This window comes from Hipposideros armiger, unplaced genomic scaffold (assembly GCF_001890085.2).
Source record: "Hipposideros armiger isolate ML-2016 unplaced genomic scaffold, ASM189008v1 scaffold_244, whole genome shotgun sequence".
Lineage (NCBI taxonomy): Eukaryota > Metazoa > Chordata > Mammalia > Chiroptera > Hipposideridae > Hipposideros > Hipposideros armiger.
Genome location: NW_017731594.1, coordinates 2,166,556 through 2,194,386, shown reverse-complemented (window position 1 = coordinate 2,194,386; position 27,831 = coordinate 2,166,556). Strand labels below are relative to the sequence as shown.

The window sequence follows — 27,831 nt, the reverse complement described above, 5'->3', positions numbered from 1 at the left end:
CCCCGCGCGTCCCCCGTGCGCAGCCCCTGCGCGCCGCCCCCCGCGTGTCCTCCCGCGCGCAGCCCCTGAGAACGCCCCACGCGCGTCCCCCCTTGCACAGCCCCTGCGCGCCGCCCCACGCGCGTCCTCCCGCGCGCAGCCCCTGAGCAACGCCCCACGCGCGTCCCCCCTTGCACAGCCCCTGCGCGCCGCCCCACGCGCGTCCCCCGCGCGCAGCCCCTGAGCAACGCCCCACGCGCGTCCTCCCAAATGGGTGGCTGGTCTCACCGAGTTACACCGCTGCTGGTGGCCAAGACTGGAGAGCTACGTGAGATTTAAATCCTTCCTTCGAGTTCGGGCTTAGCTTTGTTATTTTTACCAAAAGGTTGCCTGTCTCCAGGTTATTAAAGGGGAAGGCGATCTTGGGTGAAAGAAAGAACTATAGAAAGGAGAGCGAGGGAAGGACGTGAGCGCCTGTGGTGTGCATGGGACTTGAGGAACCACTTTCTTCGCCTCCTACGAACAGAACACGTTGCACTGGGCCTCAGTGTCCACCTTCTACGCGGAGGAAATCGTCCGAGGCCACGGGCAACACGTGGCAGAACTGGCATGAACCTGACCCCAGGACACTGTGTGTCCAACAAGGTTGCTCAGAATTCCTCAGCCCTAGAAGCGTTGTGTCCAGAGCTCTTGCCTTCCTAAACCAGACACCACCCAGGACCATCCGAGAGGGGAGCGCTTAGCCCCAGTCACTTACACACTTGATGCCACAGCGGCTGGCAGAGATGGACAGGGGGCACTGACGTTTCCCGTGTCCTTTGTCACAGGCCAGACAGACCGCTTGCAGCCGACGCCACTTCACCTCCTATCTGTTTAATGATGGTTCCGATAGAAGTTCCTAATGCCCTTCTCCTAATCTATGGCTCCTTTTGGTCAGCTTAATTTTCCTGATGCAACAGCTCTCAGAAATGTTCATGGCTCCCTTAGCCCACAAATAAAACGTGAACTCCTTGGCTCGCTCGTCAGTGTCTTCAATAATCTGCCCCAATCTGCTTTTTCATTCTGAGTGAGGCCCGCAGTATGCTACTCCATCAACTTTCCTTTTACTCAAACTAAAAAGACATCCCATAGTTTTTTCATCCGTTTCTTGCTGCCCCTCTAAATTCTGTCACCTCTCAAGGTCCAGCCCATTTCTTCAGCCCACATGAACCCCCCCTGCTCTGAAGGTTTAAAGCAATTACCCACAGTCCTATTCATCTTGTCACTTATTTCAATTCAATAAATGCTGTTATTAATTTGTTGTTTTGTAAGATATTTTTCAAGGGTCATTTCTACATTTCTGGCACAGGGTTTGTTGCTTAAAGTGTTTTGTCCTTTAAATCATATAATAATTTTGTACAAGTAAGGAAATCGAGGATCAAGGATGTTGTTATTCGCCCAAGTTTGAACAGCTAATAAATTGCCCAATACTGAGTTTAAAATACAAGATCTTTATGGGTGGTTGATAAAAATATATAATTGAATATGCAAACTCAAAATGAAATACCTTAGTTTTTCATATGAACATTTTAACATTGTTTTTGGGACAATAATGAAGCGCTGTGATTGTTTGCCTTTTTTATTAGAATTATATCAGATTCATAAAATGAATCCGGTGGGTTTTCGCCTTTCTGTATTAGAACATCTAGTTCTGGAGGGGGTTTTTTTGTTTAATTTTTAATTTTCTTCATTATTACTGGTCTACTTACATCGTCTACTTCTGTGATCACATTGGGAAATTTATATTTTCCCACAGACATCTCAAGCCAGTTGAATTATATGCCGTAATTTACCTGAAATTAATATGACCATCTGAGCTTTTTTTTTTAATTAGTGTTTGCCCAATGAATCTGTTCATCCTTCAACTCTGTGATTTTAATAGATTTGTTTGTTATGTGCTGTATTTTGTTGAATATTTTGAAAGATAACCTGAGAGTTCTTGTTAATAGATTATTCATTTAAGTGATTTTATAAGTTTTATGTCTTTGTGTTTCACAAGGGGTGGGTATTTCTGTGGGATGTAAGGAGTGGCTGCTAGAATGTTGGCCCAATGAAATTTTCAGTGACATTTTCTTGTGCAACTCTGAGTGAGCTGAACTTTCTGATTTTGGTTTTCCTTCAATCTGTGTTTCCTGTTTCTTATTTGGTCAATTCGTTTGTTTGTTTCCTGGAGTTTCCAATTGCCTTTTGGATCACTCAGTATCCTAGCAGAATTAAAGCATATTCTTACCCTTCATCTAGCCCTTGAAAGTACAAATCTGGTCATTTTTACCATTTAAAAAATAATTTATAAAAATGTTCATTGTACTATCAGTTAAAATTTCAAATAATATATTCTCTCAGTATCTTGTACTCTTTGAAATGAAGATGACTCATGATTTAGCAAATTATTTCTCTTAGAGATTTTGAATGCAGTCACCTATATATAAAACTCACCTCTGTTTTCTTTTTGTCTTTTAATAAAGCAATTGGTAATTTTTGCAAAAAATGCAATGAAACTATATAACCAGCAGATGGCAATAATGACTTGTGAATCAGAATATAAAATTGCAGGTAGTTTTAAAATTCATTTTTGAAAAGAAAAAAAATCACTGGTCTTGTAATAAATAAATCAGTTTACTAAATATGAAATTTAAGGAAATTCCAAATGTAACCCTGCATAAAAATAATTACATTGCATATTTCATATATCAAAATGATTAAGATATTCATTATAGCCAATGTTTGGTTTTCCATTTAATACAGTAATGACTTTTTTTAATTGATTCAGATAACTTTTTAATCCAATTTAAATATTTTAACTTTGCACAAATACACAGATATAATTTTAGTGGAGAGCTCTGTGATATCATCTATGGTTAGCTTGCTTATGTGGACTGGGAAAGACAGAGGTAGTTCAGTGAACATCATTTTAAAAATATAAAATTTCCCACCTATAATTTGATAATTTAAAATGCTAATTTCACTTTAATTGATACTCTCCTGCATGAAAGAGGTTTTTATTTGTGCTGTTTCACAGTTTCTTACATATTAAAGTAATTTTTGCTTTGGTGTTGGAGTTGTCATCGAAGTGTTTATCTCTAATCTATCACCAATAGTTAATCCCAAAGATGGTAATACAATATTTAGACTTATAATTTTGTTAGCTATAATTGAATCACATATCCAAGATTCTTTTAGAGCAATTTTATTTAGTAATTGTAGTCATTTCAATTAAGAAGTTTTAAAAAAGCAAACAAATGGGATTCGTTTTTTATACTTTTGCAAGACTTCCTATAAATTCACAAAGATGAAAAAAATCTTTTTGCTTAATCACATATCTCTATTTTTGTCTCCAAAAAACAGGATAACCACAGGTATGTACTTCTTGATGGCTGTTTATTTTCCAGTTGGTCTGGTTTTATATCTTAAAAGATCCTTTCAAATCCTTCTTCATCAAGTTACCTCCACTAAAAGAAATGTCTTTGCACATGTATATTATATAAAACTACTGCTTTAGCAGAAGGGTGCTCAGTAATCATTGTTAAATGACTTAAGCAATACATACAAAACAACATGTGTGATATTATTCTATATAGTCTTAGAATACATCAAAGTGATTTATAGAATACATATGGGCAGATTAAGTGCAACACGTAACAAAACCAGCAGTGATGCGTAAGGCATCTGCGTGCTATGTTTTTTGTCACAGCCCGAACCTGACTTCCCCTGGGTCCCTGGCTGCTGTTCTGTTTCCTCCCTGGCCCCACTTGCTGTGAGTCTCTAAGTACAGTGGGCTTCATTTTACCTCTTTTCTAATTCCTGCTATCCTCTAACAGCCCCCGTGGCAACTAGAGTCTAAGGGGAGGGGAAGTTTTTCCTAAATAAGTAGAAAGTGTTTACATTCAGACCACCAGACTCTCTCTTGAGCAGCGGAGTCCTGCTTCCACACGGATATTGACCCATCCCCAAAAGATAAATGTGGAGCTTTACGATTGTTTTCTTGTCTACAGTCTGTTGAAACTCTTCTTGAGATACTTACCAGTGATAATTTATAATTCATTAGGTAAAAACTGGTTGAAATATGCAGTTTTTATGTTTCTTAATTAAGGCCATGTACCTGGGTTCAGAAAAGTCAAGATAGACTTTTGTGTTTTTAATTCTGAGAATTTAGAAATATTTGAGGGGTTAGTATGCGGTGTCATAGTTTGAGTACAGACAGGATTTGAATCCTGGCTTTCCCATTTACTGTAGGTCACTTACTCTCTCTAAGCCTCAGTTTTCTCCTTCTTCAAATGGGAATAATAATAGCTCTTACCTAGTCAAGTTGTTACAAAAATTAAGTAAAATAATATATATAAAGTACATTTTTATGAAAGGTAGCAATAATTATCATGTCTTTCTCATTCCCAGGGAAGTCCAAACGCTGGCTACAATTCTTCCGGGGGGGGGGGGGGGTGAGGAGGGAAGGGATAAAAATAAACTAATATAACTTGAAAGCCTAAGGCCACCCAATGCTATCAAATAGGTAGTATTATCTTCTTTTTGCAGATAAAAAAAATGAGGCAGGGAGAAGATTCTAGATTCCTCACTTTTAACTCACAAGTACACAAGATTTACTCTCCTTTCCCTGGAAGTCCTCAAAGTTGACAAGTTGGACCTTAAGAATGGAAATAAAAGACTTGCTGAATAGTTTTTTTTCTTTCACATTTTAAAACAACAGCTCCAGTGAGATATAATTCACATATCATAATATACATTCTTTTAAGTGTAGGATTCAGTGACTTTAGTATGTTCACAAAGTTACACAACCATCACCATTATCTACTTCCGCATTCCAATAGGTGTGTGGTGAGTGGTATCTCATAGGTGTTCTAATTTGCATTTCCCAAATCAATATGATGTTGAGCATCTTTTCATGTTTATTTGCCGCCTGTTTATCTTCTTTGGTGAGGTGTCCGTTCAGATGGATCTTTTGCTTCCTCGTCAGAGATCAGTTGGCTATATTCATGTGGGTTTATTTTCTGGGCTCTCTATTCTGTTTTGTTGATGTATTTGTTTATTCTTTCACCACTATCACACTATCTGCATTACTGTAGCTTTATAGTAAGTTTTGAAGCTGGGTACTGTCAATCTTCCAACTTTGTTCTTCTTGAGTGTTGTTGGCTCCGCCTTTCCACATAAACTTTAGAATCAGTTTGTTAATAGCCACAAAACTTGCTGGGATTTTGACTGGAATTGTGTTGAATCTCTAGGTTAAGTGGAGAAGAAGTGACATCTTAACAATGTTGAGTCTACTTATCCACAAAAATGGACTATCTCTCCATTTATTTAGATCTTCTTTATTTCATCAGAATTTTATAGTTTTCCTCATCTAGATCTTGTACGTATTTTATTATATTTATGCCTGAGTGTTTCTTTTCCTCTTTTCATGGTGGTGATATAAATGGTGTTGTATTTTTAATTTCAAATTCCAACTGTTTATTGCTGGTTTATAGGAAAGTAATTGACTTATTTGATACTAACCTTGCATCCTATAACTTTGCTATAATTGCTTATTAGTTCTATGAGATTTTTTATTGGTGGTGGTGGAAGCATGTTAATGTTCTATTTAAAAGAAAGAAAAAAAATAAGAATGAGAAGGAAAAAATAACTTTGAACCTGTAAGTGAGCTGAACAAATGAGCCCAGCTGTACTGCAAATGAAGAACATAACGACGCAGAAGAACAAAAAGGAGCTAACTGCAAAACATGTGCTTTGATGATATACCTTTAGTTGGGAGTGGGGGCCGGACAACTGCAAACAAATCCTGAACTCTTTGTAGAGGGTGTGTTTATTGTAGTTGTATGAGTGAAGCAATATGAATTAGTTGGGGTGTATAGTTGAAATGAGTAAATAATGTGATGTTGTTGGGAGCCAGGATTCTCGCCGAGGAAGAAGGCAGATACAGATATGGAATGGGACAAAGCAAGGAAAAAAGGACCCCAGGGGGCATTAGAACTGGAGCTATCAGCATATACTCATGGTTTCTAACACATTTTACACACACACACACACATTCAAATGTATACATATATGTATTCCTGTCTGCTAAAAGGACCTAGAAGCAAACATATCCCAATGAGTATATCTGGCACCCAGATCTTGGTTTCTAATAGTTTCCCAACTAAAAGGAATCTGGGCCCCTTGTAGAAATGGCTGGGTATCCAGGGCTTGGGTAGAAAAGATACAAGAGGAGCCTGGAACAACGTGTTACACCGGAAATTCAAGAGTGCTAAAAAATAAATTGGGGCACATCAAAAGGACACAGGAGCCAGCTTAAGGAGCTCCCAATGACCAAACCTGGGATGATTTGTGCATCAAGATAATGAAGGATAGTAATTATAAACCAATGAAAACTAGGAATTCTTTTGCCATGAAAGGCAAAGGGTGAGGAACTGTATCAAATTAAAGGAGACTGAAGCAACATTACAACTAAATGCAATATGTTATCCGGAACGAGATCTGTACTGAAGGAAAAAATAAGCTGCAAAGGACATCAGTTGAGTCATTTGACAAAATTGGAGTACAGATGGTAGATCACAGTATTGTACCATTGTTAGATTTCCTGAAGCTGCTAACTCTACCATGGATATTTCAGAGGGTCTTCTTAGTTCTAGGAAATATATTTTGAATCACTTAGGGGTAATAGGGCATGATATATGAAACTTACTCTCAAATGGTTCAGAAAAACATGTATAACGTGTGTGCGCACACACATGTGTGCATGCACTATTCAGTGTGAATGCAAATGATAAATCAAATGGGGCAAAAAGTTAACAATTGGTGAATCTGGATAAAGGGCATACAGGGTTTCCTTATACTATTCTTACAATTTTTCTGTAAGCTTAGAATCATTCCAAAGAAAAGATGTTTAAAAGGTTGGCAATTGCACGGAAAATTAAGGGTAATAAAGCAGACTTCTGAAAGCAAAAGGTATGATAACGTCAGATATTCCGAAGGACTGTCATGTGGAAGAAAGATTGAGACTTTGAATTTGGTTAATCTTATTTTGTGTCAGCCTGCTCTGTGTAATGTCATTGCAGCACATCCAACAGCTCAGGAGTGGAATGAGAGGTTGGAGCTCTATCAGCTTTGTGGAGACTTCAGTATCAGTCAGTCCAGAGAAGTACAAAGTCCCACCATGCTAAGGGTTCATCAGGTAAACGAGTGAAGGGCACCAGATAAATGGGAACGAGTAGAGACTTGAGAGCAATGTCTTCTCCACAGGCTTTCAAATGCAATTAAAGACGAAATCAAAACCCTGTGTAGTACTCCAGTGGGTTGTGTCTAGCCCAGGAGTGGCCAATTGTGACCCCTGACCTTACCTAATCCTCTTTTTCTTTTTTTCAGGTGAGGAAACAGGTACCAAAAGTCACGAAGCAAAATGTATCAGACAATGAAAGGTGTAAGTGTGTGTGTGTGTGTGTGTGTGTGTGTGTGTGTGTGTACATATATATGTATATATATATACATATATATCAAAACCACACCATTTTTAATAAAAGAAATTAATATCCACACATTTGTACTTCTGTACAATTTTGGGTAATATATAATTTTAAGCTGTTTACAAATAACATGTAATGCTTCAAATATTACATAATGTTGATAATACATTTCTAGCAGAAATAAATATATTGCACTTAAAAAGAACTTCGTTAGATGTTACTTCATAGTATTCGGCTTATAACTTCTTTTTTCATAAAACATTTCCCATGCCCTGCCCCCAGCCCCCAACACACACACTTCATTACAGTGACTGTTCTCACGCAATTCATTAAGCAAATGAACACAGCAAACAATAGAACTGTGATACAGTCTACTAAAGAGGCTAATTCAAATTTTTTTCCTCTAGGAAACCAAAGACCTTCTTTTAGGTTTCTGAAACTAAGACAAAAACAACAACTAAATGCAGTATTTTAATGTGCCAGAATACAATGTAATGTAAAATACAACAAATTGTATTTTTTGTCCAGATGTATTATTTCACCAAAGTGTTTCTATTTTCTGATTATCAGGGGACGGGGGTTAGACTTATTTAAGGGATGCACAGAGAAAGAAGGGCCAGACAATCCTTATGGACTATTTGCCTGTTGAACATTTATAAGTGAACCTTTGCATACTGAAGCATGCTGAGGAAAGAGAAGCGTTGGAATCATTTATAACTGGCTTGGAATGAATAGCAGTGAAGAAAGGATGTGTGGTTTTCTAAAGTTTTAAGAGACTGTAAACTTCTCCTTGCTTGTTTGCATAAAATCCTTGCATTCTGAAATAACATAAAAACGTATAAAACCCATCCTCCACCCAACTGTGGCTCTAAAGGGGCCAGCTGAAAATCTTTTCTGTTTGATCCTTTCCTTCTGTCTATGCAATCTAGATTTAGGGTATAGTTGTTGAACTTGTAATAATTATCAAGTCCATGCGTGTTTAATAATGAAAACAGTTTTGCTTACGTAGTCAGCTGACAGACTGAGTACAAATACTGTTTTTCTTACACTATGTGACCCTGCACATTACATAACTGAATTTTTGAACTTCATTTCCTGAGTCATGGCTAAGCTTGACTGCTTATTTAATGGGCTGGTAAAGTCGCTTTATCCACTTTATTTGAGGCTTAATTTTTCTCAAAATCATTCAGCTTAAATATAAGCAGGACAGCCTGAAATGCTACCGTGAAATTCAGAATTGGGATAAGTATCCCAACATCTCGCTGAAAAAGTCATAGACAGTAATGGGATGAAGTTGCTCTATGAGAATACTTATTTCTTGGGCTTTTAGAGGGTTTCCTTTTTCTTGTTTGGGTGGGTGGGATGTTGTGGCTGGAGAAAGGCAATGACAGAGATTTGGGTACACGTGGGGGAGGGGAAATCTTGGACTACCCCAGAGAGCAGTGTGACTTCTCTATACAGGGGTTGTGCTAGATGACGTCTCATCATCAGGAAGCTTCTGAATCAGTCCTACTCTGTGCCCACCTACTAGGAATGGTGGGAAACCTTCCAAACAGCATATCGTTGTTATAAACCCAAGGGGCCCAGCAAAGAAGACGGGTATGTTTATCTTTATCCTGCTAAGGTGCAAAGAGGGCGGCGGGAAATTCGCTAAGTAAAAGAAATAATAGAACTTACAGCTGAAACTAATTCTAAAAATTGTGTCTTTCACAATAAAAAATAATTTAAAAAAGAAATAGAACTTACTCAGAATTGTTGATAGATGTTATAAAAACAAGTCACATATGCAGACCCTACTAAGTTATGATTAATTCCTTCAGGTTAGGGAAAGCAGTTCCGGCAGGGCCTCTTTTTAGCAGCCATGCTTTTTGATGGTGTAATATACCTGGAGGGCAAACCCTGAATTTATTCCAAATGTACTATAACTCATGCTGTTTATTATTCAGTTGGCTTTCCTGCTAGTTATCTAGTTCTTGCAATTACTTTTGGTAAAAATAGACTTTAGAGTTTTAAATCTTAAATGCCGAAGAAGTAAGACTCAACAACCAGAATAGCTCCTAGAGACCCAGTGTGGGTAAATTTCTACCACTGGATCTCATGGCTAGAGTGACTCTGATGAGGGTGAGCTCCATTTCACTTGTGCTTTTTCTTTCTGGTTCAAATAAAACCAAATACTTAAAAAATATATCCAATTTGGAACCCCAGGTGCGATTTTCCAATAGCATGCATGCTTTGATAGCTTACTCTTTTCTATTCTCTAAGCACTCTACTTATTTTTATTCTTAAATTGCTTACTTACAAAATAAAGTTATGAAGTCAGGAAATACTGGTGTAAAACCATATTTAACAAAACATACAACCCTACTTTGAGACACACCGATTGGGGAAAATATCGAAATAGTATTAAAATGATGTAGTCATTCCATTGAAAAGAAAACTCAGGTATGATGTACTTCAGTAGACCAGTAATTTACCAGGGTATTGAGTAGCATCAGGTAAAGTGGCATCAACTGTTGTTGTGCCTGTTTTAAGCAATAGTACCCTGTATTAAAAGGAGCGCTGGCAACAGGCCAACAATTAAATATTAAATCCCTACCCTAAACTCTATGGCTACTTAAGCATTACTCATAACTGCTTTTTTTAAGGAAACGCACATTAGTGCTGTGTTTGAAAACAAACTACCTGTGTATACTATAGCACAACATGCCAGAAGCTATAAATTAGCCTACAGTGTCTGCCATAGGACTTTGAGATGCCTCGTTAGCATAGCCCATGCTTCTCCATATGTAAACTAATGGATGCAGTGGAGAACGGCAATTACCAAGCCCAATAGCGGCGTCACACAGGCTATGCCATTTTGCCTTGTTTCATGAGCTGGAAATGCCCAAGAAAGGAATTTGATATGGAAAAGCCTAACATTAAAACAACCAACTAAAATCCCAGTGGAGTCTGATGTGATAAGTGTATTGCATTTACTCCCAAATACATCTCTACTCTCAGCGGCAGTATTTCCCATCTCTTTTAACAGATTCAATACTTTTGCAGCCAGACAGAGTAAAATGAATATTACATACAAAATTGAAATTAAAATAAAGTTTGGGGCAGCTTTGTGAAGAAGACAAGTTATATCCTTAGCTAGAATGCATTATGTCTAAAGTTGAAGAAGTATAAACCTCATTAAATTTGTTATAGGGAAATGAACTATTGCAAAATACCAAATGCACAACGACTCTGACCGTAAATGTTTAGATATATGCTTTCCCAAAATAATATAGATTATATATAACTAAAATATAATTAGTTACTATACAACATTAAAGGAAGGCTTAAAAAGACAGCAAGAGCTGAAAATAAAGTGGATAAATGTTTGAGATTTACTTAGAAGCACTGTCAATGTTTCAGTCATTGAGTTAACACGTAATTTCACATAACAGGCTAGGAAAACGGTAAAGGAGTCACTGAATGTGACAGTAAGAAAAAAGGACGAATCAGATACATGGACATATACCTCCTCATGAGCATAGGTTAAATGGCTACACAGGCATTGAGAATGGCCATTACAAAGTCTTGTCAATCAGCAGTAGCAGCTAATCTATCAACAAAGCAGATTTAACAAAAAAGAGAATTTGGCCGGGTGCATTTTTAACACCCATAAGGTCTCCCAAAGCTGAAGTAAAAATGAAGGGGCCTTTGGCACCCATGGCAGAGAAATTCCTTTCAGAAGATGGCAACCATCTTTTTACTGCAGCTGTATGTGAAAGAAAGCTTCACATGTTATCATGTAGAAGCTCCCCAGTGAATAAATCAGTAGTGTATTTAGAATGCAGCCCAGAAAAATAGACCCTCAGGTTTACAACGTAACACATAAAGTCTCTTGCTTTGAAATTGTATATAGAAGATTTACCTTACATCAATGACTAGTGATTGCAAGAAAGCATTAGGAAGAAAGGAGACTACACTGAAAAAGAGCTTGTCAGGTACTGGCCCATCAGTATTACAAAAGAACTCTGTGAAGTCATCACCACAATTCATCCACAAAACAGGATGCATTAGCACTCCCGGCTCCTTCCCCAGCAAACTAACACAAAGGAAAAGAAAACATGCGTATGCTACGGCACTACAAACATTTCTCTATTGGCTCTCATTTTCTACAGGGAGGAATGGACTTCAGTTAGTCATTATGCATTACGGTTGGTAAGTTAGATGGTACTGCCTCTTCGAAGATTCTTTTAACCTGTGGAAAGCAGAAAGAAAACCTGTACACGTTGATTTTATACATTACTGCATCGACACAGCGTTCTGAAGCATGAGGAACAATGCGCTTTGATTCACCTGCCTTGTATTAATAAACTTTCTGGGTACGTTGATACCCTGTTAGTTGCAGGACTTAGGCTGGCTGAGAAACTTGACACTGATTCTTTCTCAAACCCCAGAGCTACCCGACAACCCCAGATGAGTCCTGGTCCATGATGCATTCCCTCAGCAGTCGGTTTTATGGTGAGTCCAGCTCTCCTCTTAGTAGGTCGCAAGTCTCCTGGAGAGTTCCGGCCCCAACACCCCACATCCCGCCCACCCAACCCTGCCCTATACTCCATACCCATTTGCACGCTGTGGACCTGGAGTCCCCTGTTTTGGGGAGAGTCATACAAATGGTGTCATCACGGCCGAGGAATGGCGCAGTCCCTGGATAGCAGCATAGGGCCCCTGCTGGAAGTAGTGATGGTACCGGGGCATGTGGAAGGAGGGGAACGTCGGGCCACTCCCCTGCATGGAGCTGGCAATGGCTGAGGGGGTCAGAGGCATCCCAAGCCGGCTGTATGGCGGCAGAGAACCCTGGATGGGGTGAGGAATGGGGGTCGCTATGGATGCTGTGCTGGTACCAAGGGCAGTCAGGGACTGTGGGTGCTGAAAGCCGGGAAAACTGGATGAAGATGATACCCAGGAGCTGAGAGACAAATTATCGGACGTTGTAAAGGCTGATCCTGAAAGGAGAAACAACTCATCAGACTGGAAGCTACTTCAATGTGCTAACCGAGAATTACGTTATCTGTAAGGATTGATTTACTTCAAGAAATATGTAATAGATCTGCAATTCAAAAAGACAAACATGTCAACCATGAAGGAAGTCTACCTTTCCAGGTGAGAAGCTCTCATTTACACCATAGATGAAAGAGAGAATTTACTAAATAGGAAAAGATGGGCCTGCTTACGCCCGGCAATGGCCAAAACACTAGGCCCCCGTGTGAAGGCTGTTAACTGATGCGCTTACAGGAGCTCCAAGGAGCATATATCTGTGCGAACCTCTGCAGCACCCCACAAGGAAGGCTGGACATGAGCCGCCACAAAGCTGTGTGGTTTCCAAAGCCATTGAGAGAATCCATAAGACTGGTGTTTTTTTTCTGCTTCCATAATTCTTTATTAAATATTTGACAGGTTACAAAAGAACGTTTTCTTATATCGTAGCATCCAGATGTTTAAACAAGAGTTGACACTGAATATTCCAATTGTAGAATTACTGGTAGCTCACTGGCATCTGGCTATAAGAGATGCCCTATGTTTTGACTGACATGCTATTCCATATTATGGACATAAATCTATGGCAGAGGGCTCTCTCCATAGGAACATCCCTGTGCCCAGGCGGCCTCTGGTGTCTCTGTTCTCTGGACTCCCAGGGGCAGAAGGCTCCTCCTTGAGCTTGTGTGACAGAGGGACTTCCAGCACTCCCCTATTGTCACCACTGGAGCCACTGCCTCTACATAATGCCCTTCACTTTTCAAAAGTGTTTTCAGTTTTAGTCATTGTCCTAATAAGAGATTCCTGACCTAAGTGGAACAGGTATATTCCCTGATTTTTTTATTACAAAATTGAGGTTCAGAAAGGTTAAGGGACTGCCCCCAAAGTCCTACAGCTCTTCGATTAGTAGATCATGGACCAGTAACTCCTGAGCCCTGAATCAGAGGCTCAGGTTCTTTCACCAAAAAACAAAACCACAGGAACCCTTCCGGCTGCACAAATCACTTAAGACTCCAAGGCAAAATTATGAACCGTGTGAAATCGGCCTGAGGGGCTGTCCCTTCTTGAAGAGGCTCTGGAAATACTTTGGGGCAGATGCCTCGCCTGAGGTCTAGACGTCTCACCAACTACCTGCCTGCGTCAATCCCCTTTGTGTGCTGGCGCCCCCAGCAGCCACACCCCGGGAGCTGTCTTACCTCGATTTTGGGTCGTTTGCACCTCGTCCCCCAGCACGTCCTCTTCTCCTCCATAGGTTCGGATGGGTGAGCGGGCGTAGGAATGCTTTTGAATCAGGCTCTCCACGCTTTCCCTAGGTCAGAGAGCAGTACACCCTGAGTAGTCTCGGGGATGGAGAGGGGTCTTAAAGGTAATTTACTAGTCCGTAAAAACATTTTCTCGGCCCAAAGCCCACACCACTTCAGGGAAAGATGACCTTCCAAACAGGAACATTTATTCCATCGCAGACTTCACAGAAACATGACCTCAGGAGTACAAATACAAGCAAACATAACTGGATAGGGGAGGAACAATCCCCTGAAATCCTACAAAATGAGGAACAAAGAGGTGGACAAGGAGCCATGAAACCTGACCATGGGAATGCAGAGTTTAATTAAGTGAAAGGCGAGTGAGTGAATTTAGTAGGAGGAACTGCAGAGATTCTTCTCACAACTTCATCAGCTAATGAATACAAAACAAATACTCAACTGACATGAAATACGCTGACTCAAGATCTGACACAATGTGGGCAAAAAGTTCAAACTATCATTAGTCACAAAAAAAGACTCAGTGTTCAACTAGCAAAACCAGTAAATCCATAGAGTTTATGACAATATGGGTAGTTTGGATAATGGACACGGACATCCTTGTTGCTTTAAGACTGAAAATTACAGAAAAGCTGTAAAGGACACATAGATAGCCATTCATGAATTGAGGTCCCCAAATAAATTAGTCCATTGTCTTTGAAGATGGTCTTCCTCTTGCAACGTAGTCTATAAACTGAAGAGTACGTTAACTTAAAAAAAGAAAAAGAGCCAGCATGAGTTCAGCCAAATAATTTCTTTGCCAAAAGTGCAAATTGGTAACAGGATAGCTTACACAATATACATCTCTGGAATAGCTGTGGCCTAGAGACCAATGTCAAATGAACCAAGCACAAAGGACAAAGAAAGGAGCAAAAGAAAAATGTATTGAATGAAGAAGGACAAAGCAAACACCAGATTTCATATTGAGGGGACAAGGAAAGCAAATAAAATGTCATACCTTTCCAAAATGTAACACTTGTCAACATTTCACATAGATATACAGACTTTACCTGTGAAAAATACTAATTCATAGTGAACTTGCTATTCTAGAAAGCTTGTATACTCAACACACATGAAAGCATTTTGTCATATTAGATAGAGAGCGAATGAGGACTTATGGGTATGCCTAAAAGAAAAATTAATTCTAGCAACTATTCAAGTTCACTGTTTTGCTTATAGATATCCAATTATTCCAGCTCTATTGGTTGAGAAGACTACCCCTTCTCCACTGAATTATCATTGCTTCATTGTCAAGATCAATTGTCCATATATGGGTGGGCCTAACAGCTAGACTCTATATTCTGTTCTATTGATATACATGTGGATCTTGACACCAAAATTACACTGTTCTGATTACTGTAGCTGCAGTAAAAGTTTTAAAATTAGGTAGTATTAGTATTCCATTTTATTTTTATTTTTCAAAGTTGTTTTGGCTATTCTAGCTCCTTTGCATTTCCATTGGAAATTTGGAATTAATTTGTGAATTTCTACCAAAAAAAGGCCTATAGAATTTTGATCAGAATTGTGTCAAATCTATAGATCAATTTGTGGTGAATTGACATCTTAATAAAATTAAGTCTTTCAATCCATGAACCCGTATATCCTTCCACTTATGGAAGTCTTCTTTAATTTCTCTCAGCAATGTTTTTGTAGTTTTAAGTTGTATAGGTCTTACGTATCTTTTGCTAGATTTATCCCTAAATATTTCATGTTATAGTAAATATTGCTTTTTAATTTTAATTTGATTGTTCTTGTTAGTACACAGAAATACATTTATTTTTGTACATTAATCATGTATCCTGTGAATTGCTAAAAATACTTATTTTTGTTGGTAGCTTTTTGTTGTAGATTTGCATTTCCTACATAGATAATCAAGATGCCTGTGAACAGAGATGGTTTTTACATCTTTCTTTTCAATCATGATGACTTTTGTTTATTTTTCCTGCCTTATTGCAATAGCTAGAACTATTTGTTTGGTGTCAAGTTAGCAATGGTAAGAGTGGGCATCCCTGATTTGTTCTTTATCTCAGAGAAAGCATTCAGACTCTCACCATTAGATAGATTATCTCTAGCATTTTTTGTAGATGTCCTTTTTCAGACTGAAGAGGTTCTCTTGTATTCCTAGTTTTCTGAGCATTTTTAAAGTTGAATTTTGTTAAATGCTTTGCTGTGTCTACTGAGATGATCACATTGTTTTCCTTTTTTTAGTTTGTTAATATAGTCAATTATATTGATTAAATTTCAAATGTTAAACCAACCTTGCATTCCTGAGCTAACCCCTAGCCATGATATATTATCCTTTTTTGGATTCTATTTCTTAAAAATTTTTGTTTAGAATTTTTCCACCTATATTTATGAGGGACACTGGTGTATAGTTCTCTTTTCTATAGTAATGTCTTTTCTAATAATGCTGATCTCATAGAATTAGTTGGGAAATAGCCCCTTCTCTTTAATTTTCTAGAAGATTTTGAGTAAAATTGTTATTATTTCTTCCTTAAATGTTTGGTACAATTCACAAGTGAAACTACCTGGGCCTGGGGTTTTCTTTGTGGAAAGGCTTTTAACTACAAATTAAAAGCTATCAGATTATCTTTCTTCTTGAATGAACTTTGGTAGTTTACGTTTGTTAAGAATTTGTCCATTTTAACTAAATTATTGAAATTATAAACATAAGTGTTCATAATATTGCTTTATTATCCTTCCTTTCAGTCTTTGTAGAAGTAAAATGATATTATTCACTGTAGTGATATTAATTCTCTCATTCCTGATAATGGTAATTTGTATTTCTTTTCCTTTTTTCCTGATCAGCTTAGCTAGAGAACTGTCATTTTTATTAATCTTTTCTGCTTTTCGTCCCACTGATTTTTCTATTGTTTTCTTGTTCTGTACTCAATTGGTTTCTACTCTGATATTTATTATTTCTTTTCTCCTACTTACTTTGGATTTCATTTGCTCTTCTTTTCCTAGTTTCTTGAGATGGAAGCTGAGGTCATTGACTTGAGATCTTCCTTCATTTCTAAAGTAGGGATATAGCACTATAAATTTTCGCTAGGTAATGTTTTAGCAGCATCCTACAAGTTTTTATATGTTGTATTTTCAGTTAAAATATTTTCTAATTTGCTTTTTGATGTCTCCTTGTTCCATGGGTTATTTAGACACATGTTATTTAGTTTCCAAATATTTGGGAATTTTCCAGATATGTTCCTGTCTTTGATATTTAACATAATTCCACAGTGAACAGAGAACATACTTTGTATGACTTGAATGTCTTTAAATTTATTGGGACTGGTTTGGGGCACAGAGTATGGTCTAGCTTAATAAGTGTTCTGTGTGCACTTGAAAGAAAGTATATTCTTCTAATGTTGGATGGAGTGTTTTATAAATGTCTATTAGTTGAGCTGGTTGACAGTGTTGTTCAAATCTTCTATACATTTACTTATTTTCTGTCTACCTGCTCTATCACTTAATGGAGAGATACTGAAATCTCTAACTATAATTATCTATTTGTCATTTCTCTTTGCAGTTCTGCCAGTCTTGCTTTGTGTACTTTGGAGCTCTATTATTAGGTACTTAAACATGTATGATTATATGTTCTCCTGATGAATTAAATTCTTTATTGTATGAAATGATCTACTTTATCCTTGATAACATTCTTTGCTCTGAAATCTGTGGGATTACTATAGCAACTCCAGTCTTCTTTTGATTAGTGTTAACATGGAATACTTTTTTCATTGCTTTATGTCCAACTTGCGTCTTTATGTACAAAGTGCCCTTCTTGTAGGTTTTCTGTAGGCAGCATAATTTGGGTTTTGCTTTTTAATCCAAACTGGCAATCTTTGCCTTCTAATTGAGGATTTAGTGCTTTTATATTTAATGTGACTTGTCATGATTAGGTTGAAGTCAATTATCTTGCTCACTTGTTCTTTACCCTTTTCCTCCTTTTTGCTTTCTTTTGCATTAATTATTTTTTATGATTCCACTTCATATCCTTTGTTGGTTTACTAGCTATAACTTTCTTTTGTTATTTTAGTGGTTGCCTTAGCATTTATAGTAAATATCATTAACTTATCGTAATCTAATTTCAAATGATATTATATCACTTCAAGTATAGTGTAAGACTCTCATAATAATATACTTTCATTTACCCCTTCCAACCTTTGTACCATTCTTATCAAACATTTTACATAAACCTCACACTACATTATTTTGATAAAACAGTTAATTCTCTTTTTAAAAGATTTAAATAATATGAAAAAAACTGATCTACTTATCCAAGTCGGTACTATTATCACTGCTCTCCATTCCTGTATGCAGATCTAGATTGACATCTGATACCATTTTTCCTTCTACCAGAAGGACTTCCTTTAACCTAACTGTAGTGAAGTTTGCTGGTGGTGAATTCTTTTAGCTTTTGTACATCTGAAAAAGTTTTTATTTTGTTTGCTTTTTGTTACTTAAAGATATTTTTGGTGGATATAGACTTTTAGGGTGACAGACTTTTATTCTTTCAGTACTTAAAAAAATGTTGCTCCGTTGTCTCCATGTTTACTTTGTTTCTGACAAGAAATCTGTCATCCTTATCTGTGTTCCTCTTATGGAAGATGTCTTCAATACCCTGGCTTCTTTCAATATTTTTTCTTCCTCACTGGTTTTGAGCAATTTGATGATCATGCGTCTTGGTGTTATTACTTCATGCTTCTTGAACTTGAGGTTGTTGGGCCTCTAAGCATTGTGTGTTTTTAGTTGTCATTAAATTTGGAAACATTTTGGATATCATTTCTTCAAATATAATTCTTCCCCCATCCACCTCTTATGGGTTCCAATTACACATATATTAGACTGCTTAAAGTTTTCCGAGAACTACTCACTGATACTCTGCATTAAAATATATACCTTTACTCTCTGTATTTTATTTTGGATAGTTTCTATTGTTATATCTTCAAGTTCACTAATCGTATCATCAGCAATATCTAATCTGATATTAATCCCATCCAGTGTATCTTTCATTGTATACAGTTGGTCCCCGATTTACAATGGTTCAACTTAGGATTTTTCAGCTTTATGATGGTGTGAAAGTGATATACATTCAATAGAAAGTGTATTTCAAATTTTGAATTTTGATCGTTTCCCAGGCTAATGATATGTGGGGCAATACTTTTGTGATGCTGGGCAGTGGTAGCAAGCAGCAGCTCCCAGTCAGCACGTGATCCCAAGGGTAAACAACTAATACTCTGCAGTGACTGCACAGCCAGCATCTTTTGGATATCGTGCTCTGAGCACGTTTAAGGTAAACTAAGCTAAGTTATAATGTTTGGTAGGTTAGGTTATTATATGCATTTTCAACTTATGATATTTTCAATTTATGGTTGGTTTATTGGGACATAACCACATTTTATGTTGAGGACTATGTGTATATTGTAGTTTTCACCTTTAGAATTTTGATTTGGATCTTTTGGACATCTTTCCTGTCGCTACTTAATTTTTTGCATATATATCTATATTACAGTTATAATAACTGTTTAAATGTCCTTACTGTTAATTATAATATTTGTGTCAGGAGTTATTTTCAATTGATTAATTTATTGCCTCATTACAGATCCTGTTTTTCTACTTCTTTGCATGTGTGGTCATTTTCAATTGGATGCTACACACTGTGGATTTTATATTGTTGTGGGCTATACATTTTTGTATTACTATAAATATTATTGAGATTTGTTCTAGGATATATGAGTACACGCATAGTTAAGTTACTTGGAAATAATTTGGTCTTGGAAATAATTGAGTATCTATTAGGAACAAGGCACTATTCTAGGAATTGCAGTAGGAGGTAGCAGTAAATGAAACATAATAATCCCTGAGTAATGAGAGAGGAGGCTAGAGGGAAGAGAGAGACAATAAGAGAAATATGCAGCATATTAGATGATAGTGCTGTGGAAAAATAAAAATAAAGCAGGGAATGCTGATAATAACTGTAACTATGAGGATTAAATGACATAAGGCATTTGAATTGCCCAAAATAGTGTCTGGCACACAGGAGATACTCAGTAAATATTAGTGCCCTGTAAAAGCATATCTACAGCAGGTAAAAATATTTCATTCTCTTAGATTATAATTTTCTCCAATTTATTCTACCCATCTGAATAATCCTAAATCAGAATAATGTGATCCAAACAGGAGGATTTTTCTCAGTGATTGAACGCTAAAGTCAGAGAACTTGACCAGAGTGTTACTTGCAGTTCCATTATAAAATTATATCTATCACATGCCATAAAATGTTAAGCTTTAGTGAGTCTGTAACACTTGTTCAAAAGTGTAACCTGTCTTTAAAACTCCCTTGAACAGACTTGTTGAATCTCTTGAGTTAGACTCATTGAAATGAAAATATTTTTATGATTTACTAGGAGACACCAGTAAATATATTAAATGCAGAAGTTAACAGAAAGGATGGTTTGGCGTGACATGGATCCTAATTAATCAATTTGCCAATTGCCATCTATTTTAACCTTTCTATGCCCACATTCTGTTAATTTTGGAACCCCACAGCCTTAACAGCTGATGTCACTTACTCAAGGACTTACTTCACTACAATATTAGAAAGTGACTATCTTTGTGGGTAGCCTGGGTCATTAAGAAAAAGTCAAGTGAGATGAGCAACCCTTAATAATACAGCATATATTCAAGCTGATGATATCCTTTTAGTCTGAGCCCTGTGTCATACTGTTAATATGTAAGATGAACTTAGAAAATGACCAGGTAGTTATTTTCACATGAGTAAGGAACTTGCTTAAATACCCTAGAAAGCATTTTCTCTTCATATAGTCATAAAGGAATTTCCATCAATGGGCTCAGGTTATGTATTGCTAAGATGTATTCCTCTTTCCATCCTAGGCACATAAGCTGCTCAATTCAAGCATTTCAGTTCAAAAGCAGAGTGTAGTATTTGCTCTGAAAGTGCCCTTATGTAAAATAATTTAAACATCTTTCATATACACCCACAGGAACAATCACGTTCCAAACAACACAATGTATCACTGCCTTGTGAAATATTTTGCTTTTCTATAATGTACTATAAGAAGTACGTTATACTCATTTTGTCCTTGGTAGATCGCTGGTTAGGTATCATTACGTATTCTCGGCTCTAGGAAGGAGAAAAAAGGGCTTTTATCAAAGTGATTTACTTGCGTCAGGTCTGGGAGTGAACTGAAAGCAATGGCAGTTCTTATATGAAGGATGGCATAATTGAATTATTGCCTTTTAAGTGATTGAAAACAGTGGTGCATATCAGGGCCATCTCTTCAAAGATGTTACAAAGAGTAGACAGCCCATGTTGTTTACTTATTGTCTAATCCCTGTTTCCAGCAAAATGAAAAGTGCAAAGAATTTGTTTAGCCTGGAAGCTTATTGGGAAGATTTCTAAAATACTGTACCCTGAAAAAATAAGGGACGACTCACCTAACGGGTTAAGTGATTTATGTAATAGAAGCTATGACAGTGCCTTGTAATACTCAGTGCTATCATATCCCAAAGCTAGAGGTGGTAGTTTTAGTAGACTTACTTTCGATTTAATAGATAAATAAAATGGGTACCATTAATGAAGGTCAGCCTTTCTAATATCTAAGACTAAATTATTTTTCTAGGCAAAAACGGTACATCATTACCTTAGGTATCTCTAAGCGATTTTTTCTGACTGTTTTGTAACCATCAATTCCAAGAATAATAGATGACATGTGAGAGGCGCCATCACAGCCAGAAGGTGGGTAAGATAAGAGTGTAGCAGCTACAACGCTTACGTTGATCCCGCCAGAATGTTCAGAACCATTTGAAGTCATTTGAACTATTTGTTCACACTCTAAATAAGCAAAACCAACAGACCCTATCAGTTTTGGAACTGACTGCCCTTCCTCTGTCTTTGAAAGAAGAGTGAAAATTCTCAGTGCTGAAAAATCAAAGCCTTCTTTTTCCCTCACATTCTCCTTTGTACCACCACCGTACCTAATATATTCCTCTTTGATTGCACTTACTAGACTGATGGAAATTATATGTTTGCATGATTGTCTGCACTCCTATACCGGTGACCTCTGAACAAGGGAGAGAACCATGCTTTCCCTATCTAGGTATTGGTTCTCTAACTTGAGTGTGTGTCACGGACTGAACGTTTGTACCCCCACCCGCAATTCACATGTTGAAATCTTAACTCCCAATGTGATAGTATTAGGAGGTGGGTTTTTGTAGATAATTAGGTCTGGATGGTGGAGCCCTCATAAATGGGATTGATGCCCTTATAAAAACAGACAGAGGAGCTTGCTTTGGCTTTCTGCTTTTCAGCAATGTGAGAATACAATGAAAAGATGGCTGCTTAGGAACCAGGAAACTGGTCCCCAACAAACACTGAATCTGCTGGCACCTTGATTTTGGACTTCTCAGATTCCAGAACTGGGAGAAATAAATGTCTGTTGTTTAAGCCACTCAGTCTGTGGCATTTTTATTATAGCAGCCCAAGCAGACAGTGTGCATCAGAATTACCTGGAGGGCTTGTCAAAACTCAGACTGTAAGGCCCCACCCTAGAGTTTCTGATTTCATCAGTCTGAGGTGTGGCCTGAAAATGTGATTTCAAGCGTGTGTCCAGGTGATGCTGCTTCCGCTGGCCTAGCTTAGCAGTCAGGACCATGTTTGCTGGATGGAACCTGTTCAGCTCAAGCCCTAGCTCTGCCACTTGCTAGTTGTGTGCCTGTGGGCATATTACTTCACTTCTCCACGCCTGTTTTGTCATCTGTAAAATGAGGATATTAATATGATCCAGTTCTTAGGGTTATTATTAAGATTTAATGGATTAATATACATACAGAGCTGATATGGGTACTTGGAATATAATAAGTGCTCAATAAATGTTTACAGATAACAAAATTAAATTATCATTGTTACTCTTTAGTATCAGTATCATGTGTTCCTAAAGCCGGATACATAATCATAATCATTTCGGATGAAACAGAGCCTCCCAGTTGCTATAATTTGCCATGTTTCATTGAAACCATCCTATAATATACATGTTAGAAAGGAAATGAAATAAAACGTAAATGTTAATTCAATATACATTTTAACTTTTTCTCCTAAATATAGACCTGAAAAATAAAAACTGTTCAGAGGAAATGTCAACTCCAGTAAAATCATATCTAATTTATAGGAAACAAAATATTTAAAGTTGTTCTTGTACATCTAGTTGCTCATGTTTACATCATGTCTAACTGGGCCTTTGTAAATAACTCCTTGTCACAATATTTTTCTAAAGATTGATGCAGATAATGTTATAAATTACGGGAAGATAATATATCAATAATTGTAGCTTCCACAAAGTACTTAATAAATGAAGACTTTAGATAATACAATTTGAAATGTATTATAAATCATTAATTTTAATTTGAGAACTGAAATTTATTATGCAATCCAATTTGGAAAAACAAAATATCTGTAATCTTTTAAAGAGCTTTTCGACTTTAGTTTATTTTCATTTATTTAACTTAGCCTTACCGACTTTTCTTTTTGTAGTAGTATACATTTCTGCTTTTAAATTATCATTAGCAACTTAAATAAGTAAACTATACCACTAAATAAAACAAACACTATTATGTATGGTGTTCTACCTTTTGTGGCTGTGACAAAATAGGAGAAAGGTCTCATGCAAAGGACACATTACTCAGCCTCTAAATAAACTTTAGTAAATTTTGAGGCAGGGAACAAATATCCTTCATACACAAAAGGACAAACACAAGAACCAAAAAAAAGGAGGGTAATTTACAACTATAAGTTAATTGTGAAAAACTCTGCCAGTCTAACTGTCAGACTCACTGGTTTGTTTGACAGTTTTGTAACGTAAGTGCTCCTTTTCAGGAGCTGTCGATAAATGACTAACATTTTAAGTGCAAAAACATGGCTTGCTAGTTAAAGGAATTTTGTAGTGACTACTTCTATAATTGAAAAAAAAATTTAGTTCCATTAAAAGCCATCCCCCCTTTTTTTGTGGTTGTTAACAGATTATTTTAATTTATTAAATTAATAGATTTATATAAAAGCAGACTTTAATCCAATTACCAAACAAAATTGCTTTCATTTTATGCATGCAGGCTCTTAAACTAAGTCTATCTTCCTTGGAGAGGATTAAAAAAACATTAAAAAAAAAACAAAAACAAGTTTCTTAGTTTCTTTCCTAAGCTGTGTGGTCCGATTCCTTTATTCCTTAACTGTTCCTGGGCGTTGATTTCTTCTATACAATGAGAGTGCGGTGGGGAACTGGCCGCCTGGATTAGATGATCTCTAATCTAATATTCATTATGGGTCTAACAATTTAAAAATCTATAAATATATAAACAAAAGTAAAAATTAAAAATAGCTATTTTGGAGAAGTCCAGTACTAGCTGCAAAGAGCCCTGAGTTCTAACCCCAAATTGTCAGCTAACTAATTGTGTGGTTCGGGTAAATCACTTGCCCTTTTTGGGACCTCACTGCCTCATTGACAGAGATAAACTGGGTGGCTCCCCAAATCATTCCAGCCTCATAAATAAGTACTCCCTAGAAAGCTAATTTTAAATTTCTTTTGTAAGTTTATATAAAATCTCAGGGCACACTTTAATATGCATAATATAAATAAAAGTAGTCTTCTTATGTCTTAATTTGTATTTCAGATAGAATAAACTATATACCAATAATTTAAAATAAAGTTATTTTTATCTATACAAGGTTTGGATATTATATGTTGCTCAATAATCCAATTCAATTTTAAGCTCCTTGATTTCTGTCTCCATTCTGAGTCACGTCGTATTCCTGAGGCTGTGCCTCTAAGCAGAGCTGATGCAGCTCATGGCTGTGGCCTGCTCTGTGGCTCCCACTACAGAATGTGGGTCCTGGGGGTGGGGGAACACCATGGGCCATGGGAGCAGGGGCCGTTCCAAAGGGCAGGGACCATCGTTATTAGCTTTTGCCATTTGCTACCTTTAGTGCTGTTACTTTCAAGTAGCTTGCCTCTCATGTAGTGACTGCCCTTAACATGCAGGGTGTTTTGCTTTTTGGTTTTTTTTTTTTTTTTGGGGGGGGGTGTTGTAGATTTCATTGAAATAATATTTCACTTTTACTTTATTACAGGCACTAACTACCTAATCTACTTTGTAAGAGTCTCCATAAAACTCAAATATGGCTGTATTTTTGAAAGATTAACAAAATTAGCAAACTAAGTTATGAGCTATAACCATTTCACTGTTCACTAGGCTGAAGTTTAATCTATTTTCTCAGCCACTATAGTGTGTGTGTGTGTGTGTGTGTGTGTGTATTATATATAAATTTCTCTCCTTTGCCAAATCTATTTTACTGGTTTTCTTCTAAAGATAGACTATAAGAGTGATGTGAGAACGTACGTTATTGGCTAATTTGGCAACAGTTATTAGGCTGGACTCATCAGTTCACGACATACATGACTTCTTCAGGATCCCTGAATGTCAGAGTTTTCACTTTTTCCAAAGCTACCCAGAGCGCTTAGATACCAGCAGATGTCCTCAGTAGGGGAGGGTGAGATCAGAGAGGAGAGGTGAACCAAGGGCACAAAAGTGTACTGCAGAAAGTCTCATTCTAGACCGAACCTTAAGAAAAAAAGTGAGAAACATGTCCAACATTCAAAGGTAGAGGAGGATTTTTAAAGAAACGCCTCTGCTATTGGACATCTAGAGAGAGTACTGGGCATGACATCCATTCCACGCTCCTGCCCAGTCCACCAAAATGGTGCAAGTACCAGCTGTCTGGATGGCACCCATGACAGAGAGAAGGGAAACCCACATAATCCTCACATTTCATTTCACCCATGAATCTCCTCCTCTCTGCCTCTAAAGTTATCAGCAGAATGTTTGACAATTTGAAAATGTTTCCATGGGGAAGCTCACTAGGATTTAAAGTCTTGGGTTGGACTCCAAGAACTGCTGAACATAGGCGAGCATATGGTAGAAAAGGAACAAATGCACAATGTTTCAGAGGACTGATGCCACCTGCTGTCCCTTACATCATCGAAGAGTGAAAAAAACAGGGAGGCAGCAAGTCCAGACAATCGTCCTCTGGAAACTAGGGATCCCTCTCTGCCCTTTGATCAAGGACAATAAGAACAAAAGCAAAAGAAGGAACTCTTTTGGTCATTCTGGAAAAAAAAACTAAGTCACCTACATGGAAAAGAATATTAGATGGTCATCCGAGTTTGGCAGCCACTTTATTCCAGGAGACAATGAAGTAACACCATGTTTAAAATACGGCAGGAAAGAAAAGCGAGGCAAGGATGGTATAGCAAGTCAAAATGACTTTTGCAAATAAAGGCCACAGAAAAATGGTCATGATCATGCAAAAAACAAGGAATATTGGTCCCACAAGACTTTCTTGAGGAATCTAGTAGTGAGTGAGCTTCAGACAACCAAAATGGCTGGAAAGACAGTGATATATGAAACATTAGGGGGTGGTGACCAGTTAGTTCAGTTGGTTAGAGCATGGTGCTGATGACCCCAAGGTTGCCATTTTGATCCCACATGGGCCACTGTGAGCTGTGCCCTCCCTAAAAGAATCAACTATGCCATTGTAGCACGAAAGCAATGTGTAAACAATGACCTTGGCCATTCCCCAATAAAGTTTTAGGGGAAAAAAAGGAAGCATTAGTGGGCATTAGATGTGTATTTACTTGTAGCACTAAGCCTAAACCATGGTTATAAGAAAGAATACAATATGTAATGACTACAACTCTGACAAGTAGATGAAGTGTAATTCTCAAAAATTAGTGGAGAAGGGCGGGGGAAGATGATGAGTAGAATAAGGTCATTGGTTATATTTATTAACTGGGGTTAAAGGGATATGACTTCAAGTCAGATGCTTAAAAAGAGGGAAAGTAGGAAGCAGAAAAAAGAAGCTACTAGTTAATTTCAACATTGTTCACAGTGGGGGACTTATAGAAAATTAGAAAGTGGGGGAGTAGGAGTTTTTAAAAGATATTGGGGTAAAGATAAACATTAGAACAAGAGTAAAAACCTTGCTAGTTATTAAGTAGTCCCCAAAAGAAAAAGGTTGTTAGTAAAATAGGCCCCAAAGTAAAAGATGATTTATACAAAATATATGCATATCTATTTAAATATAACAAAACAATATGACACAACTGAACCCAAACATGTAAATATATATTACATATATTATATTCTCACATAGCACCGATGTTCATATGCATAATGTTAATGTACATTGTTATGCAAAAAAAAAACAAGGTGAACCATGTAGAGTATGTTAAAATGTACCTAAGAAAAGGGGGAAGATGAATACATAACATGTATCCTCTTATATTAGAAACCCAATGAAAAGGTAAACAATACTTTTTTTTAATGGTTATCTACAGGAGAGGAAAGAAATAAGGTGGAGAGAATGGGGATAGAATCTATATTTGACTTTGAATAAACCATGTTCTGTAGATTTGTCTTGAAATTATGTAAATCATTTATTAAATAATCGGATAAGAAAACTGTATGTTTTTAAATTCCAAAATATAGAAAATACAATGAAACAAATGAACCTAAATGTATATCACTGGGTTAGTTCATAACTACATTTGGAAGAATGATTCCAAATGACTTTAAAACACTCTGGTAGGAAAATAAAAAGGGGGGGGAAAACCCTAAAATACTCTCGTAGAGTCTCTGGTAGAAGCTACACTGAAGACAAAAAGAACCACAAAAAAGATTTTTAACTATTTTTAGTTGCCACATTTTTGGAGGTATGTGGATAAGCATAGTCTGAGATTACGGTGCGTGTGTATACTGTGAAATAAAGAAAAAGAGTAATGAAGGAATATTCTATCATTTCAGTGTTATTGAGACTCGATTCTCAGCATGAGAGGAAAGAGATATCGGTGTAAGGTCAAAGAGGTTAAGTTAAAACCTTATCATCCTGAATTTAAGTGGAAAGTAGGAATATGAACTCGTTGGATTTACTACCTTCAAGTGCGCACGCGTGCGCACCCTTCAACCTG

General features: G+C 37.2%; 1 protein-coding gene across 1 annotated transcript in view; it reads right to left on the bottom strand.

Annotated features, from left to right (window-relative positions):
- Window positions 1-7,565: 7,565 nt before the first annotated feature.
- The window catches only part of TBX20 (T-box transcription factor 20), a 54,056-nt gene continuing 33,790 nt past the window's right edge, over window positions 7,566-27,831 (bottom strand). The window contains exons 7-8 of the mRNA XM_019655726.1: window positions 13,697-13,809; window positions 7,566-12,469 (exon numbers count right to left, since the gene is read on the bottom strand). Coding sequence (XP_019511271.1) covers window positions 12,129-12,469; window positions 13,697-13,809 — 454 coding nt within the window. The 3' untranslated portion in view covers window positions 7,566-12,128. The remainder of the gene's footprint in view (window positions 12,470-13,696; window positions 13,810-27,831) is intronic.